This window comes from Chiloscyllium plagiosum, unplaced genomic scaffold, assembly GCF_037043375.1.
Source record: "Chiloscyllium plagiosum isolate Xiang-an unplaced genomic scaffold, Cpla_swu_hap1 HiC_scaffold_1, whole genome shotgun sequence".
Taxonomy (NCBI): Eukaryota; Metazoa; Chordata; class Chondrichthyes; order Orectolobiformes; family Hemiscylliidae; genus Chiloscyllium; species Chiloscyllium plagiosum.
The window spans coordinates 137,084,564-137,101,631 of NW_028270139.1; the positions used below are offsets into that span (position 1 = coordinate 137,084,564).

The 17,068-nt window shown below is 41.4% G+C and overlaps 1 protein-coding gene across 2 annotated transcripts in view; it reads right to left on the minus strand.

Annotated features, from left to right (window-relative positions):
- The window catches only part of LOC122560086 (transforming acidic coiled-coil-containing protein 3), a 53,723-nt gene extending 36,655 nt beyond the window's left edge, over window positions 1–17,068 (minus strand). The window contains exons 1-5 of one of the 2 annotated variants that reach the window (XM_043710347.2): window positions 16,879–17,068; window positions 9,184–9,322; window positions 7,479–7,630; window positions 4,608–4,669; window positions 2,252–3,362 (exon numbers count right to left, since the gene is read on the minus strand). In XM_043710347.2, the coding sequence (XP_043566282.1) occupies window positions 2,252–3,362; window positions 4,608–4,669; window positions 7,479–7,630; window positions 9,184–9,321 (1,463 nt within the window). In that variant the 5' untranslated portion in view covers window position 9,322; window positions 16,879–17,068. The other variant, XM_043710519.2, reaches the window with a different exon arrangement.

Below are 17,068 nucleotides of genomic sequence, written 5' to 3' on the forward strand. Positions count from 1 at the left end.
ATTATGCTACCTTTACCCTGACCAATGCACCTAACCCACACATTCCTGAACGCAATGGACAATTCACCTAACATGCACATCTTTAGATTGTGGGAGGAAACCTGAGCACGGAGCACCCACACAATCACCAGAGACTAGAATCAAACCCAGGTCCCTGGCACTGAGGCAGAGATAACCACTGAGCCGCCACTAAAATAAAGTAAATTAGTGAAGTGAGATTCCCACATATGAATTGCACAGGGTTAGTACAAAAAAAGGCACGGCAAGCCTTTAGAAATTCCAATGGAATGTTTTTCATCTGTCAAGACAGGAATGGAATACAAGGTTATGCTTCAGTTTTACCAGGAATTGGTGAAACTGCATCTGGCACAGTATTAGTCATCACACTTAAAGGATGGATAAAACTGCATTGGAAGCAGTTCAAAGATTTACTAAGATCTGGGATGGGTGGGTGGGATTATGGCAGGGCATTTGGGAGGGGGGTGGGGTGCTGTTTGGGGTGGTGGTCAGGCTGTACTAGCATCCACAGAGTTTAAGACCAGAGGTGACAGGATAGATGAAGAAAAGAATGTTTCCTCTTATGGGAGAATCTAGAATGAGGAATCACTCACTTAAATAACGGTGAAATTTATGCTCAGTCTTTGGAACACTAACAGTGTGAAAGCAGAGTCCTTAGTTTTTAACAAGAGGCCTGATTCTTGTTAAAACAAAAAGGTGAAAGGCTATGGGATAATGAATAATGCAAATTTAAAAACTTATTCCTACTAACCATGGTTTTATTGAATGGCAGACTAGACTCAAGGATCTGAATGGGCTACTCCTGCTCCCAATTCTCATTTATATGCATCTCCCAATAGTGAGAAATGGGTTGCAAATTAGTCAAAACGGAGGATCAATAACCAGAGTGGATAAAAAGGGTAACCAGCACTTTTGGATTTCCAAAAACACAGATTAAAGGCAGTGCTGTATGAAGTGAAAGGCTGTTGTACAAAAGCAGAGTGCATGGTGTTAGAGGTAACAAAAATAGAATAGCTAACTAAACAAACATTCAGAATAAGTTGGCCATTCAGGCTAGCAGATTGCAAGAGTCAAATGCCATAAGGCTCAGGGTAAAGCCCTTCACCATTTACAATCAGTTAGTCCCTTGAAAGAAGGGACCAACTGAGCAGTGATCAAATTTGGTAGAGTATGGAAGGAAAGTTGAAAGGACAGTAAAATCTGCAAAGGGATATGGTTGAGCAAGTGGGCAAAAATTTGACAGATTAAATTAACATTGAGAAAAATAAGTTTGTCTGCTTTGAAAGCACATGTAAATATTGCAGTACAGAGGTGTCCTTAAATCCGCATTTTAACCTCTTGTACATTATGTAATTACAAAGAGCACCAATGGAAAGGTTTGTCATTTTTGAAATAATGATTAACTATGAAAAGATGAAGTCTTGCCACAATTCTATGGATCAAGAGCTCCTTGAACATTTTTGGACTCCTGACACTAGTTATTTAAAGGGATTGTTTTGAGGAAAGTTTAAACCTCTGCTCACTGGAATTTAGAAAATAAATAATAAAATTTATAAAACAACTGAGGGGGCTAAAAAACAGATGCCATAATTCTCCCAAGGTGAAATACAGAACTGGCTTGACCAAACAGGTGGTCTACTAAAGGGTCCTCAGTGGACTGTCAAGCTGTTTCAGGGGCTACAAATGAGAGAAACTGAAAAAAGCAAAGTTCTAAAAAGGAGATTGCACAATTTATCTGGAATTTGATACAGTTTTAGAAAGGTATCTCCCATTTAAGAGGGAACTTAAGGCTGTTGACCTATGGAATTCCTTTCCCTGTGAGCAAGAGACCAGGTCATTAAATAAAGGCAGAGCTGGACAGATTTTTAACTCAGTGGGGAATCAAGGATTATGGGGCAGGGTGAAGTAGTGGACTAAAACGCTATAATCAGATCAGCCACATGATTCATTGAAAGGCAGGGAAGGCTCAAAAGAACAGCAAAGGCCTAATCCTTTTTCTTGGTTATGATACTGCCTTGACTGGAGGGAGGTAGGTAGTTTATCAAAATCACAGGAACTATTCTGGTCACAAGGTAATAAATAATGGAAGTAAATGCAAGCATGGTCAACAACCATCTAAAATTGGATCTTTCAAAAACAAAAGGTGACCTAGACCCAAGAGAGATGAAAGTGAAAGAAAGCACATTTACAAAATGCCTGTAGTGATTGTTGACAAAAGTGATTATCTACTCACTTTTTGGATGATTGCTTGAGTGGCATAGTAGCTTCATTACTGTTGATTGTCTGAGCAAAGCTCATTGGCTTCTGTGCCACCTCCATTTCTTTTCCAAGTAGCTCCACATTTTCTACTGTATCATCTGTTACAGATAGTCCATCAGATTTGTCTACTGGTAGCTCAGCTGAACTTGGAGAACTTTCACTGTGCCTCAGAACCTCACTCATTTCCTTTGCAGTCGACTCAAAATTTTGCACTGGATTTTTTTTACAAGGTAAATCAGAATGAGGTACTGGTGCTTTTGTCAGACTGGGAGAATTACAAATTTTAAAACCTCCACCGAAGGGATTAAAATTTGGGTCATCCAATTTATCCCATTCAATGCTGTACTCCATCTTTGGGACAAAGGCATCATCAGGATCATTTTTCTCATCCAGCTTTGTAGCTTCCTGAGACTGCTTCTCAGGTTTGCTGCAAACCCTTTCATTTTGAGCTAGACCTATTCTCTCACCCAACTTTTTTGGTGGAGGTTCCTGGCCTTCAACCTCCAACTGCACTGGTTGCACCAGGTCAACATCTTCTCTAAGTAGAGAAGGCAGATTCTGCTGAAATGGTAGACTTGGACCTGCCACTTGGAATGGGGTCATAAAATCAATATTATGATCAAGATTGAGAGACTCTTTTAAGGGAAGTTGTGAAACTTGTACTTTTTGCTGTCTTATGCTAGGACTGATCTTCTCAAGACCATCCTCCTCAAAGTTAAACAAGGTCGGTGACATGAGCATTCTGTAATCCTGTTCCATGCTGTTACTTTGATTTTCCACCTGCAAAGGGATATCTGCTGATTCATTTCTACCATTGTTGGCATTGCTGTTGCAGGGAGTGGCTTTTGACAGTTGTTCAATGTTGTTAGGCAGAGTCTGATCATTAGTTGATGAAATGTAAGCATGTCGTTCTAGATAGTCTGGCTCTGTGCCAGTTAGTTTCTTTGCTGGGGAGTTCAGGATTTTTGACACACCAGTAAAAGGGTTGATCACATCAAGCATATCAAAATCAAGAGTGTACATTCCTTTGGATGAAGTATGCTCTTCATTGCCAAGGCCAATATCAGCAGTTGACTGTTTAGTGTCTGACAATAGCAAATAAAAAAGATTCAGAATCAGCCACGATCATGCTGTACATAAAATTTCATTAAAACCTAGAAGTGAAGTCTTAAAAATAAATCTTACACCAAAATCTAATTTTTGTTAAAAGCATTAAAAGAGTAAAGGCAGTTTTAAATAACGAAATAGTATGTTGTAGGAAATGTTAAAATGGTACGAGAAAGTGGATTCAAAGATTTTAGCAAAGTTAAAAAAAGAATGCCTTCAGGAGAGACACACAGATCAGGAACTGTCAGGAAAACACATGCCAATGGAGGAACTGAATAAGGCAACCAAAACATTAGAGCTCTTCAGAGGGAGAAGAGGAAGGAAAAAAGAAAACCAAGAGGAAGGCTTCTGACAACTGACAAACCAATCAGAAGTGAACATGTGAAGCAAAGAAGGTTAAACAGTGAATGACATCAGACCTGAACAGGATGAGAAGTTTACCATAAACAGAATAAAAAGGATAATTTAAAACAAGATTAAGTCAGATTAGGGATGCCATGACAGATCTATACATGGTAGTGATAGGAATGGTATGAAATAAGTACTTGTATCTCATTTTAGAGAGAAAATAGTGCAAAAAGGGGCAAGTATTTAAAACAAGATCAAATTTAAAAAGTAGATTTGAAAGGCTGGTTATAATTTTAAAAACCTGCTTGTGATGCAGTGGTCATAACCTGACCCGTGGACCAAGAGATCCATCTTCAAGTCCCACTGCTCCAGAGGTGGGTCATAGCAACTCTGAACAGGTTGATTTATATTAAAACTTGATAACTCCAAAAACAGATAGGATGCATACAAAGATGGCAGAAAGGAAACTGGAAAATGTAAAGGAACAGGCCTGAACTTCCAATCCTTCTGAATACAGGAGAAGCACCACAGAATTGGTGAACTTAGAAATTTGTTCAATATTGCTTCTCATTTGCACTGCATTCCAGTAAATAATTAACATTGTTATGGAAATATGGTGATGTAGTAATTGGTAACTTAGCACTAAAACCATCAGGAACTACGGATTTGTTTCTTTCAACATCTACACAACAAAAAAATCTGCCAGTAATTGTTCTGCACTCAAGTTAGTTTCCACATTGTAAATACTCCATTTTAAGCACTGCTTTTTCTTTAAAATTTTGAAAATAGTAAACATTAGAATTGATATACTCTTCAATTAAATATTCAGATTTAACTCAATGTCAGTTAATCCATTTAAATGAGTGCATGCTTACCTGTGTTTTCTGCTTGCAGATCAGACTCTGGAGAGTCCGATGTATCTCCAGAATTTGTGTGTCTGTAATCGGAACAGAACGTTTAACAGAACTTCTGATGTCAGGGATACAAAGTTTTGATAACAGAAGCTCAAAGTTACTGAATATTCAAAGGGCAAAAAGGACAGGAAACATAACTACCACAAGAAAGTAATGACAGGGCAACTAATTGGATTACACTTCACCTGACAAAAGGGGCAGCACCCTGAAAACTTTGATTTTAAATAAACCTTTGAACAATTAGGTGTCATGTGACTGATTTTGTCCAGCCCAGCCAAACACTGGCATCTCCATGTTAATTGGAATAAAAAAAGGACAACAATATTTTTTAAATAAATAAAAATGAAAAAGCAAGGAATGACATCAGACCACTGTCAACGTGAAGCTGAAATAGTAATAATACAGAACAAAAGTGGCAGAGAAACTGAATAGGTACTTTGCATCAGTTTTCACAGGGGAAGACACCAGCAGCATGCCAGAACCACAACTGAGGGCAGAGGAGATGGTACTGGCCATCCCCAAGGAGATGGTGCTGGGAAAGGTGAAAGGTGGATAAAATCAACTAAAACAAATAAGGCAGGAGGAGTATACTTAAGAGGGAAATTAGGAAGGCAAAAAGGGGACATGAGATAGCTTTGGAAAATAGTTAAGGGGAACCCAAAGGATTTTTCCAAATACATTAAAGGACAAATGGGTAACTAGGGAGAGAATAGGGTCCCTCAAAGATCAGCAAGGCAGACTTTGTGGAGCTGCAGGAGATGGGGAAGATACTAAAGTATTTTGCATCAGTGTTTACTGTGCAAAAGGACTTGGAAGATATAGAATGTAGGGAAATAGATGGTATCTTGAAAAATGGCCATATTACACAGGAGGAAGTGTGGATATCGTGAAATACAAAAGTGGATAAATCCCCAGGACCCGATCAAGTGTACCCCTGAACTCTGGGAAGCGTTTGCTGGGCCTCTTGCAGAGGCATTTGTATCATTGATAGTCACAGGGACGTGCTAGAAGACTGGACATTGGGTAATGTGGTGCCACTATTTATGAAAAGTGGTAAGGAAAAGCCAGGGAACTATAGACCAGTGAACCTGATGTCAATGGTGGGAAAATTGTTGGAGGGAATCCAGAGAGACAGGATGTAGGGCAAGGCAAGGACTGATTAGAGATAGTCAACATGGCTTTGTACATGGGAAGTCATGTCTCAAACTTGATTGAGTTTTCTGTAGTAGCAACAAAGAGGATGGAGGGTGGACCTGATTAATATGGACTTCAATAAGTTGTTCAACAAGGTTTCCCATGGTAGACTAGTGAGCAAGGTTAGATCTCATGGAATAAAGGGAGAACTAGTCATTTGGATACAGAACTTGCTCAAAGGTAGAAGACAGAGGGTGGCGGTGGAGGGTTGTTTTTCAGACTGGAGGTCTGTGACCAGTGGAGTGCCACAAGGATCGGTGCTGGGTCCTCTACATTTCATTTATATAAATGATTCGGATGCGATTATAAGATGTACAGTTAGCAAGTTTACAGATGACACCAAAATTGGAGGTGTAGTGGAAGGTGAACAAGGTTACTCTGGATTACAATGGGATCTTGATCAGATGAACCAATGGGCTGAGGTGTGGCAGATGCGGAGTTTAATTTAGACAAATGAGGGGTGCCGCATTTTGGGAAAGCAGATCCTAGCAGGACTTATACACTTAATGGTAAGGTCCTAAGGAGTGTTGCCGAACAAAGAGACCTTGGAGTGCAGGGGCACAGCTCCTTGAAAATAGAGTCACAGGTTGATAGGATAGTGAAGATGGCATTTGGTATGCTTTCCTTTATTGGTCAGAGTATTGAGTACAGGAGTTGGGAGGTCATGTTGCGGCTGTACAGGACATTGGTTAGGCATGTATCGAGTAAATAGACAAGGTCTTTTCCTTTTTTTTTGGGGGGGGGGGGCAAGAGGGCATGGGTTTTAAGTGAGGGGGGGAAAGATATATAAAAAAAAGAGACCCAAGGGGCAACTTTTTCCACAGAGGGTGGTGCATGTGAGGAATGGGTTTCCACAGGAAGTGGTGGAGGCTAGTACAATTGCAACATTCAAAAGGCATCTGGATGGGTATATGACTAGGAAGGGTTTGGAGGGATATGGGCCAGGTGCTGGCAGGTTGGACTAGATTGGGTTGGGATATCTGGTTGGCATGGACAGGTTGGACCAAGGGGTCTGTTTCTGTGCTGTAAATCTATGACAGAGACAACACCCCAGAGATCTAAAGGAGGTAGCTGAGAAGATTGTGATGGTAGTGGTGATCTTTCAAGATTACTGGGTTACTGAAGACAGAAGTCCTCAAGGGCAGGAAATCACTAACACAAAACTCCTGTTTGAGGAAGGGAGTGAGACAGAAGACTGGAAACAGTTAAGTTAGCCAACCAAACGCAGAGTCAAAGTTAGGTGTTACTATTATTAGGAGAAGCCAGGTGAAGTGTGACATGAAAGAGGGTAGAAAAGAAAAATGTTTTTCATTCAGAGGAGGAAATGCTATGTGCAATATAAAGAGGCATAAGCTTGATACAGCCTCACTAATCCAGCTGCTCCCCAGCTGGAAGTTCAATCCAAAACCTGAGGCAGATTATAGCAAATCAGGGCTGACAAAAACAAAATATTCATTTTGCCTTAATTTGACAAATGCTTACTTGCAAGACAAGAACAAATGCAAAGCACCCTTAAAAGCCCATAAAGATTATGGTATTACAGTCAATTTAAACAGCCAAAATGTGCAAAACATCTAGAAAATCACCATATGCTGATGTAAAATTTAAATCATTTTAAAAATCCAAAATATTTCTTACCCTTTTGCCTCAGTCACATCAGGATTTCCTCGATTCTCAGTGTTCTTCTTACTTATTCCAGCCTCAAATGAATTAGCACCACATCTATTAGTCAGATGTGCACTGAGAACTTTGCGTGTAACAGGATCTCTTACAGGAGTCTGAAAAGATACCTATTGCAACAAAAACCACCTTTAAAACTTGGTCAAAGCATACCAACATTACAGCATGCACCTGTGGCAAATACATTGAATTTAAATTCAGCTGGTATGCTCCACTTAAATCTGAAAAAACAAATGCATCAGCACTTCAGGAAAATACCAACAGTGTGCTTAGTTTTCTTGCCCTTGTATCCCCATTATTACATTTGATTATACAAGATGCTAACTAAAAGGGGAACTGACATGGAAGGTCCAAAGCTCAAATTAGGAGCCAGAGCGCTATGCCAACTACATTGAAATTTAACATGATCTGAATAGGTTGAATTCTTCAATACTTCTAAAATGAAATTTTAATTCAAACCCTGGGTTGCCAGTCCTTTAAAGTAAAGAATAAATTATGCAGCCCACATCAAGATGGGGCATCATCCAGATTTTTGTGTTAAGCCTGTGTGCTGAAACATGTCATAAGCATGCACAAGGACAGATTACAAAGGGTAATGCTTCTTAAAGAAATGCAGATACTGTCTGAGAACAAGAAAGGTTAAAAAACAATGTTGAAAGATCTCAAACTTTGAAAGATATATCTTACTTCAGAACAAAGCACAATACCAAAAACAAGTTAGCTACTGGAATGCACTGGATGAACAGCAGGGTAGGTAGAAATCAGGCTTTTCAAAATAAAGCTTAATAACCATTGCAGGTACAGGGTTGTTGGGGAAAAGTCTTGAGTCCGAGTTATAGAGCACTGAAACAGACTCTGCAGTCCAACTCATCCGTGCTGACCAGACATCCCAACCTGACCTCATCCTGTTTAGCAGCATTTGGCCCATACCTCAACTCTTCCTATTCATATATCCATCCAGATGCCTTAAGTATTGCAATTAGACCAACCTCCACCACTCTGGCAGCTCATTCCATACACACCCCACCCACTGCATGAACGTAATCCCTCAGGTCCTTTGCAAATCTTTCCCCTCTCACCTTAAACCTATGCCCTCTAGTTTTAGACTTCCCTACCCTCAGAAAAAGACCAGTCCCTGCCACTCATGATTTTATGAACCTTAAGGTCACTCCTCAGCCTCCAACACTCCACAGAAAAAAGCCCCAGCATTTTCATCCACAGCCTACAAGTCAAACCCTCCAGGCCCAGCAACATCCTTCTTGTTGTCTTTACTGCACCAAGTTTAACACCATCCTTCCTAAAAGGAGAACAACCAGAATTGGAACAGAAACAATCCAAACTCCTCTTACAGAAAGCCAGTACAAAAGTGAATTTAACAGCTTGCCAACCAACTGATCAATTACTGATCAGTGGTGAAGAACCTAATAATGTCAGAAAAGTACATTCAGCACCATGTATGACTGCTCAAATACTAAAGCCATCCAGCCGTATAGCACTTCAGCTTCAGTAGATAATTGAAGTAACAAACTCAAATGTAAGACAATGAACATGTCTAATAATTGAGAAATCTAACCATTTCCTCTTGGCACACAAAGTGGGCAATGAAATCTGGCCTAACTGGCAACACCCACATCCCATTAACAAAATTAACTTGATAGCCTACCTTCGATAGTTTCATTGACCCTTTGGGAGGGAAGTTCTCCTTCTGAGACATTCGAAGAATTGACGGTTTCCCTGTAGCCTCGAGCGTTAATGGCTCACACTGTTCATTCATTATTGCAATGGTTTCACCCAAATTCATTCTGTAAGTGAAAAAAGTCAATCTTCACTTGGAGAATCATCTAGAATTCCATAAAATGCCAATTTTTAAAACTGAATTAATTTTATACAATGTTTTAAGTCCTTGGGGCCTGACAGTCCTGCACCCTAGGGTATTTAAAGGTGGTAGCAGAGATAGTAGATGCATTACTTATGTTATACCAAAATTCTCTAGATTCTGGAAAGGTACCAATGGATTAGAAACATGCTAATATAACATTCAAAAAGAGACAATTCCCTACTTATCGTCTATAGATAGTTTGGCCTCTTTTTTGGGGGGAAATGCATGCAAGTTGTTGAAGTCATTCAGCAAAGGAGGAAATAACTGGACATTTGGAAGCAAAGTTCAATTCACCAGTGCCAGAATGGTTTCATGAAGTTTGTTAAGCATAATGTGCCCTTCAAGTCCTTGAGAACATAACCAAAGTGATTAATTGGTATCTGATGGTATATCTAGACTTCCAGAAGGTCTTTGACAAGGTGCCACATAAAAGGTTGATGCAGGTGGTTAGTTCCACAGGGTTAGGGGTAGGAGTATTGGCTTGGGTAGAGGATTTAGTTGACTGTCAGAGGATTGTGATAAACTGGTCTTTCTCTGGATGGCAAACTATAACTAGTAGGGTGCTGCAGGATTCAGTTCTCAGAATTCAACTATTTACCATCTATATGATGGATCTTACAAGCTGACAGTGTAACAACAAAATTCACAGGTGATACGAAGATAGGTGGAAACGCAGGACGAGGAGATAGAGGTTTATATGTGAATATTGAGAAGAGACAAGAATCTGGCAGATGGAGTTAATGTGGATAAGCATTAAGTTATCAATTTTGGGGGGGAAATAAAAAGTCAAATTATTTAAAAGGAAAGCAGATTCAAAGTGTGTCAGTACAGGAAGATCTGGATGTCCTTTTACATGAATTGACAGAAAGGGAAATGCAGGTGCAGCATATAATAAGAAAGGCAAATGGAATTGTGGCATTTATTGCAAAATGACTGGATTATAAAAGCAGCATTATTACAATTATATACAGGGAGCAGGCGAGACTACACCTGGAATACTGTGTTCAGTTATGGTTTCCTGACTTGTGGAATGATGTGGAGGCAGTTCAGAGAATGTTGACCAGACTGATTCCAGCAATGAAAGGGCTGTCACACAAGGAGTGGATGAATAACTTGGGCTGGTTACTGGAGTTCAGAAGTTAAGAGAAACTACTTTGTTGAGAGTTGAGAAACTTTAGAACACACTGCCCCAGAGTACAGATTTAAGAAATAGATAGGTTTGTGAAAAAAATTGGAATAAAAGGATATGGGAGCAGGCAGGAAAGCAGAGTGGAGATCAGATTAAGATCAGCCACAAGTTTAAATGGTAGAGTGGGCTTGAAGTGCAGAGTTGTCTACTGATGCTCCAACAACTGTATCAATTCACGAGTTTAAAAGATTGGACATTTAATTGATAGAGCCATTAAATACAGGGAACGGAAAATTGACAATATACTTACCATGAATGAAAAAAGTAGCTAAACTAGCCACTAAGAATGGCTGGCTACCTTTTAGCCTTCAGCGCTGCAAATTGATTCAAATCCTTATTTTATTCCAAAATCCACAGAATCTAATTGCACCATTTCAGGGATCAGGTGAAATTCCAAGTCTATCACTCAATGCTGCGGCATTCACAATTTTCTTAAAATTTGTCTAGCAACCTCAATTTGGAGGATTGGGGACTCTCCTCTTTTTGAAGAGGAAGGGAAAAAAAAAGTCCAAATTTATCCAGATAACTGAAATCCCAGCCCCACCCTTTAAAATCTTTACCATTCTCCCATTGTGCAGTTAAGGGCCTGCTAGAGTTTTTAACCCAGAGATGAAGAGTTAGACTTCCAGATTAGGGAGACACTGACTGGTCAGTCACGTTCCATCTGCCATCCAGTTTTGAGGTACAAAGATAGTGAGGTATGAGAGTTGCTGCTGAAAATTTATGAAATTGCTGCATGTTGGTGGTACAGAATGCAGTCAAATCATCCCATCCACTATGTTAAAATTAAAAGTTTAATTGCCCTGGATTGGTAAAGTCGCTCTCCCTTACAAGGAGAGGTAGTTTCGCAATCTGGAAGGAACTTATTGCAGAATATGAAGCTTTACTTGTTTTTGTACAAAAGCGACACTTCTAGTCAACGGCAAAGGATTTGAAAATGGTAATGCTGTTGCCTGCCAAAACAAAGTTATTGCCAGTTAGCAGTGAAGAGTTTTGTCAGTGCTCCCATAGACTTCCGCTCACGTATTACCACGTTTGGGTGGAGTGCAAGCACCAATGTCATGTGTTCTACTCTTAAAATAGATTGGTTTAAATAGCCCATAGTAGGGCACTGTAACAAAAAGCAGAGAATCAAAAAGAAACTTACAAATCAAACTCTTCTAGAGGAGTGATGTGCTCTATGCAATCCCAGCAGCCTAACAAATAGTAGAAAAGATAAACCACTTGCATGTTAAGACAGACACCCATCCTGCCTAAACTAATACAGATTATTAAAATATTTACAGGTACAAGTTATATTAGTTAACCGTAACTAAATCTACCAGGAGCCAGTGATGGCAAAAAGTATCAAGATCGCTTGCTGCTTCTCCATTAAAAGGCACCGAAATGAAGTAAAGCCTAATGCAGCTTCAACATCAAGCTCAATGCCTCAACATTCAGAATAATTTTCATGTCGAGGCAGTAACTCACCGAACCAGAAATTCTTCCATATTTTAGACAACAGTTATGATATGGTTTGGAGCAGAGTAGCACTAGCAGAAGCCAATATCACCGAGTAGGTGCCACTTGGTAACACTATCAAGGATAACTCCCGTCATTAGCAGATGGCTATAGACTTGGATCGTAACAGACTAGTTTAAAAATTTGTTTGACTTGTGACCAGAATGTACTTGGACAAACACCCACATCAGCATACATAAGCAATGTTATAGCTATACTAAAGCAGTTTAGCTGGAGATGCTGCTAGTTGTGGAACCCAGGTCTTCAATATTACAACTAGGATTTTGAGATCCATGGTGTTTGCTATGCTTCAGACATTGAACCATTTCTCAATTTCATTGGAGAATACCAGTTTGCAGAAGACCAATTGCAAAGATGTGCATCTCAAATCAATGGATCTTCCTCAAACTTATCCTCCTGGCCCTCTGACAAATCTGCAAGCTTTGATCCAGTTGATCACATCCTCCAGCACAATGCCACCAGCCATCCAGCTGGCTGGTCCCATTTTTAAAACAAAAATCAAATTGTAACAAGCAAAAAAGCCATTCACAACACCTTTTCCTGGTATCACCAAAAACTTATCCTTGTCCAGTATTTTTCATAAGCAAACCCCTTTCAGCAATAAGAAATATTAACCTGAAGCATCTTAGTGGTCATACATTCAGATAATAGCAGGAGCAATTCATCCACCATCAAGCCTGTCCCATTCAATACAACATGGTCAGTGATCTTCTTCCTCACCCTGTCCTCAGTACACCATAGTAAATCAGCAATCAATGTCTAGTTTAACACAAAAGCTAAAATAGAGCCTCCACATACCTCAGTTTGAGATTTCAACTTCCAGCTGTAACTCAACTGCCATCTCTCCACTTGTTCAAAGTTGAAGTGACATTTAAAAAAGGACTAAATTGTGATGATTAGTTAGCTCGAAAATGTTGTCAGTTTTTGTAATTTCCATTGTGCTGAACCGGTGATCCTTCACCATTCCACTAATATACACAACATATCAGCTTTCTACTATTGTTCCAACTACAGACCTTAGGCTTTTAAAATACTTACTGTCTGGAGCATTTCTGTTCGATTGCCAGAGACTGCTGCCAATAACTAACAAAAGCACCCCAAAATCAGACAGCCATATGTGAGGTGCCAGACGTCTGGATGGTGGCTAATGTGGTGCCATTACTTAAGAAGGACTGCAAGAAAACACCTACAAAGCTACATACCAGTGACCCCCAACATCAGTGATAAGTTGTTGGGAGGGGATTCTGAGATGAAAGTGTGTTGCTGGAAAAGCACAGCAGGTCAGGCAGCATCCAAGGAGCAGGAGAATCGACGTTTCGGGCATGAACCCTTCTTCAGGAAGAAGGGCTCATGCCCGAAACGTCGATTCTCCTGCTCCTTGGATGCTGCCTGACCTGCTGCGCTTTTCCAGCAACACACTTTCATCTCTGATCTCCAGCATCTGCAGTCCTCACTTTCTCTTTGGGGATTCTGAGAGACAAAGACTATATATTTGATAAGGCAAGGCCTAACTGGATATAGCCGGTGTGGCTTTGTGCATGGGAAATCGTCAAGGTAAAAACAATGACTGCAGATACTAGAAACCAGATTCTCGATTAGAGTGGTGCTGGAAAAGCACAGCAGTTCAGGCAGCATCTGAAGAGCAGGAAAATAAACATTTTGGGCAAAAGCCCTTCATCACGTATTCCTGACGAAGGGCTTTTGCCCGAAACGTCGATTTTCCTGCTCCCTTAATGCTGCCTGAACTGCTGTGCTTTTCCGGCACCACTAACCCTGCATGGGAAATCTTGTCTCTTGAACTTGATTGAGTTTTTAAGGATATGACCAAGATGATAGATGAGGGCACAGCAGTAGTTATCCACATTGACTAAATTAAAGCCTTCAATGTTCCACTTGGTAGACTGGTTGTAGTTAGATCACATGGCATTCAGGGAGAGCTAGAAAATTGGCTTGATGGTACACTTTCAGGTCAGAGATGTACAGCACAGGAACAGACCCATCAGTCCAACTCATCCATGCTAACCAGATTAGATTAGATTCCATACAGAGTGGAAACAGGCCCTTTGGCCCAACAAATCCACACCAAAGAATAGCCTACCCAGACCCATTTCCTTCTGACAAATGCACCTAACTATGGGCAATTGAGCGTGGCCAATTCACCAGACCTGCACATCTTTGGACTGTGGGAGTACCTGGAGGAAACCCACGCAGACAGGGGGAAGAATGTGCAAACTCCACAGACAGTTGCCAGAGGCTGAAAATCGAACATGGGACCCTGATGCTGTGAGGCAACAGTGCTAACCACTGAGCAACCGTACCTCATTTCCCAAGAGTAGGTCAAGTTTTACATCTTCTCTAGTATGTGGATATACTTAGTAAATCAAAGTTTTCCAACAATCCAGCACAAAGCAGCCCACTTCTTCCACCACTGACACTCAATAGCAGCAGTGCACACCAATTAATAAATTCCCCTCCATCTAAACCCATAACACTACGGCAGTCCCTGTCTAGGTTTCAAAAATTAAAAACCCCTACCATAACCACCCTGTTATTCTTACAGATAACCGAAACCTCCTTACAAATTTGCCCATTGACTATTGGGGAGTGGGGAGGCGTTCCATACAATCCCAATAAAGTGATCATCCCTGAGGTAATGACAGGGATTGCCAGATTGTCATTGCCTTACATTTGTGCGCTATGAACATTTCTTGCCAATTGTCAACCCAGGCCTGGATATTGTCGGATCTTGTTGGCTTTGCGATTGGACTGCTTCACACACTAAGCAGTTGTGAATGATGTTGAATATTGAATATGTGAACATCCCATGCCTGGCGAGAAGATCACGAGTGAAGCATCTGAAGATGTTTGGACTAAGGACATATCTTTGCAGGGGTTCTGCAGATTTTTCCTGAAGCTGAGATGACTGACATCCAGGACTGCAGATGCTGGAGATCAGAGCTGAAAAATGTGTTGCTGGAAAAGCGCAGCAGGTCAGGCAGCATCCAAGGAGCAGGAGAATCGACGTTTTGGGTATATGCCATTCTTCAGGAACCTGAGTCCTGCTCCTTGGATGCTGCCTGACCTGCTACGCTTTTCCAGCAACACATTTTTCAGCTCCAGTTCTGGTCACCCTACTATAGGAAAGATAGAGGTGCTTTGGAGAGGGTGCAAAGAAGGCTTACTAGGATGCTGCCTGGATTGGAGGACTTGCCTTATGAAGAAAGGTTGAAAAAGCTCAGACTTGTCTCTCTGGAGAGGAGGAGGGAAAGAGGAGACCTGATCGAGGTGTATAAAATAATGAGTGGAATAGATAGTCAACAGCTGGAGACTTTAACCCAAGGCAGGATTGACAGGTACGAGAAGTCATAGTTTGAAGATATTAGGAGGAAGGTATAAAGGAGACGTCAGAGGTAGGTTCTTTACACAGAGAATTGAGAATGCATGGAATGCGTTGCCAGCAGTGGTGGAAGCAGAGTCATTGGGGACATTTAAGCAACTGCAGGACAAGCACATGGATAGCAGTGTTGAGGGGTGCATAGGTTAAATTACTATATTTTACATAAGGATTAAATCACAGCACAACATTGTGGGCCAAAGGACCTGTTCTGTGCTGCACTTTTCTATGTTCTAAAACTAGGTGAGGCTAGAAATCTTGCAGCAATTGATACTACCAAACTCCTTTAGTCAGTACACCATGTACAAGGAATCATCGGGGTGTGGAGATAGGGAGGGCTGCAGATGCTGGATATCAAAGTCATATTACTGATGAAGAGCTTATGCTTGAAACATTGGCTCACCTGCTCCTCTGATTCTGCCTGACCTGCTGCACTTTTCTAGCCATCAGCAGTGTTAGGATAGAAAACTCCCCACTTGCCTGGATAAGTACAGCTCAAGAAGCTTCACACAATCCAGCACAAAGCAGCCTACTCCTCCCACCACTGACACGCAGTAGCAGCAACACCCATCATCTGCAGGACACTGCAAATTCACCAAAGTTCCTCAGGCAAGGTCACCACTTTCAACTAGAAATAGGAGAGCAGCAAATGCACGGGAACACCCAAATTCATCACCAACCTACACAACACACTGACTTGCAAATTTAATGATGACTTTCCTGCCCCTCGGATGCTGCCTGACCTGCTGTGCTTATCCAGCACCGCACCTTGACTCTAATCTCCAGCATTTGCAGTCCTCACTTTCACCTTGGAAATGTAATTGCCATCCCTAGGACATTACTGGATGTAAGTCTTGACATTCCTCTCCCCCCCCCCCTCTCGCCAACATGGAGTGCCCCTTCACCAAACCGTGATTCACGAAAGCAGCTTGCCACTACCTCCTTATGGTCGGCAACAAGGGGACAGGCCAGTCCAGCCAGCAACACTCACGCCACTTATTTAAAAAAAAACAACACCGTACTCGGGGATATTGCATGACAGCAAAAAGTTTGGAATGATGTGCAAATTATAAAGAGAATTGAGGGATAAAGGGTCAAGGATATCAGCAGCTCAGCAATAAATAGTCCAGCTGGTCTGGAGAGGCTCGGAAGGAGGGGGGGGGGGAGAAAAGAAACCCAAAAAGAATTCCCAGGAATACCTCCAGAAACAAGATAGAGCGAAGACTAAAAACCCAAAAGAGATGCCTTACTTTTTCAACGAAAGCAAAGGCAGTCTGGAGTAAAAACCGCACACCCGAGAAGTGATCGTCCCCTCCTTCACCCTCCGGGTGTTGGGTGACAATGACCGTACAGGTTCCCTATGCCGCGGTATTACCTTCGGCCAGCTCCGACTCTCCTCCCGGTCCCGCGGCTCCAACTCGAATTGTCCTCCTCGCGCAAATTTTAAAATCTGGCCGTTTATTCCCGCGGCCAATTCGAAGCGGCCGTGCCTTCGGGTCAGAGTTCAACTGCTTTCAAAGGGGCCAATCAGTGGCGGTCCCTTCCCTTGTTCATTCTTCTCGCGT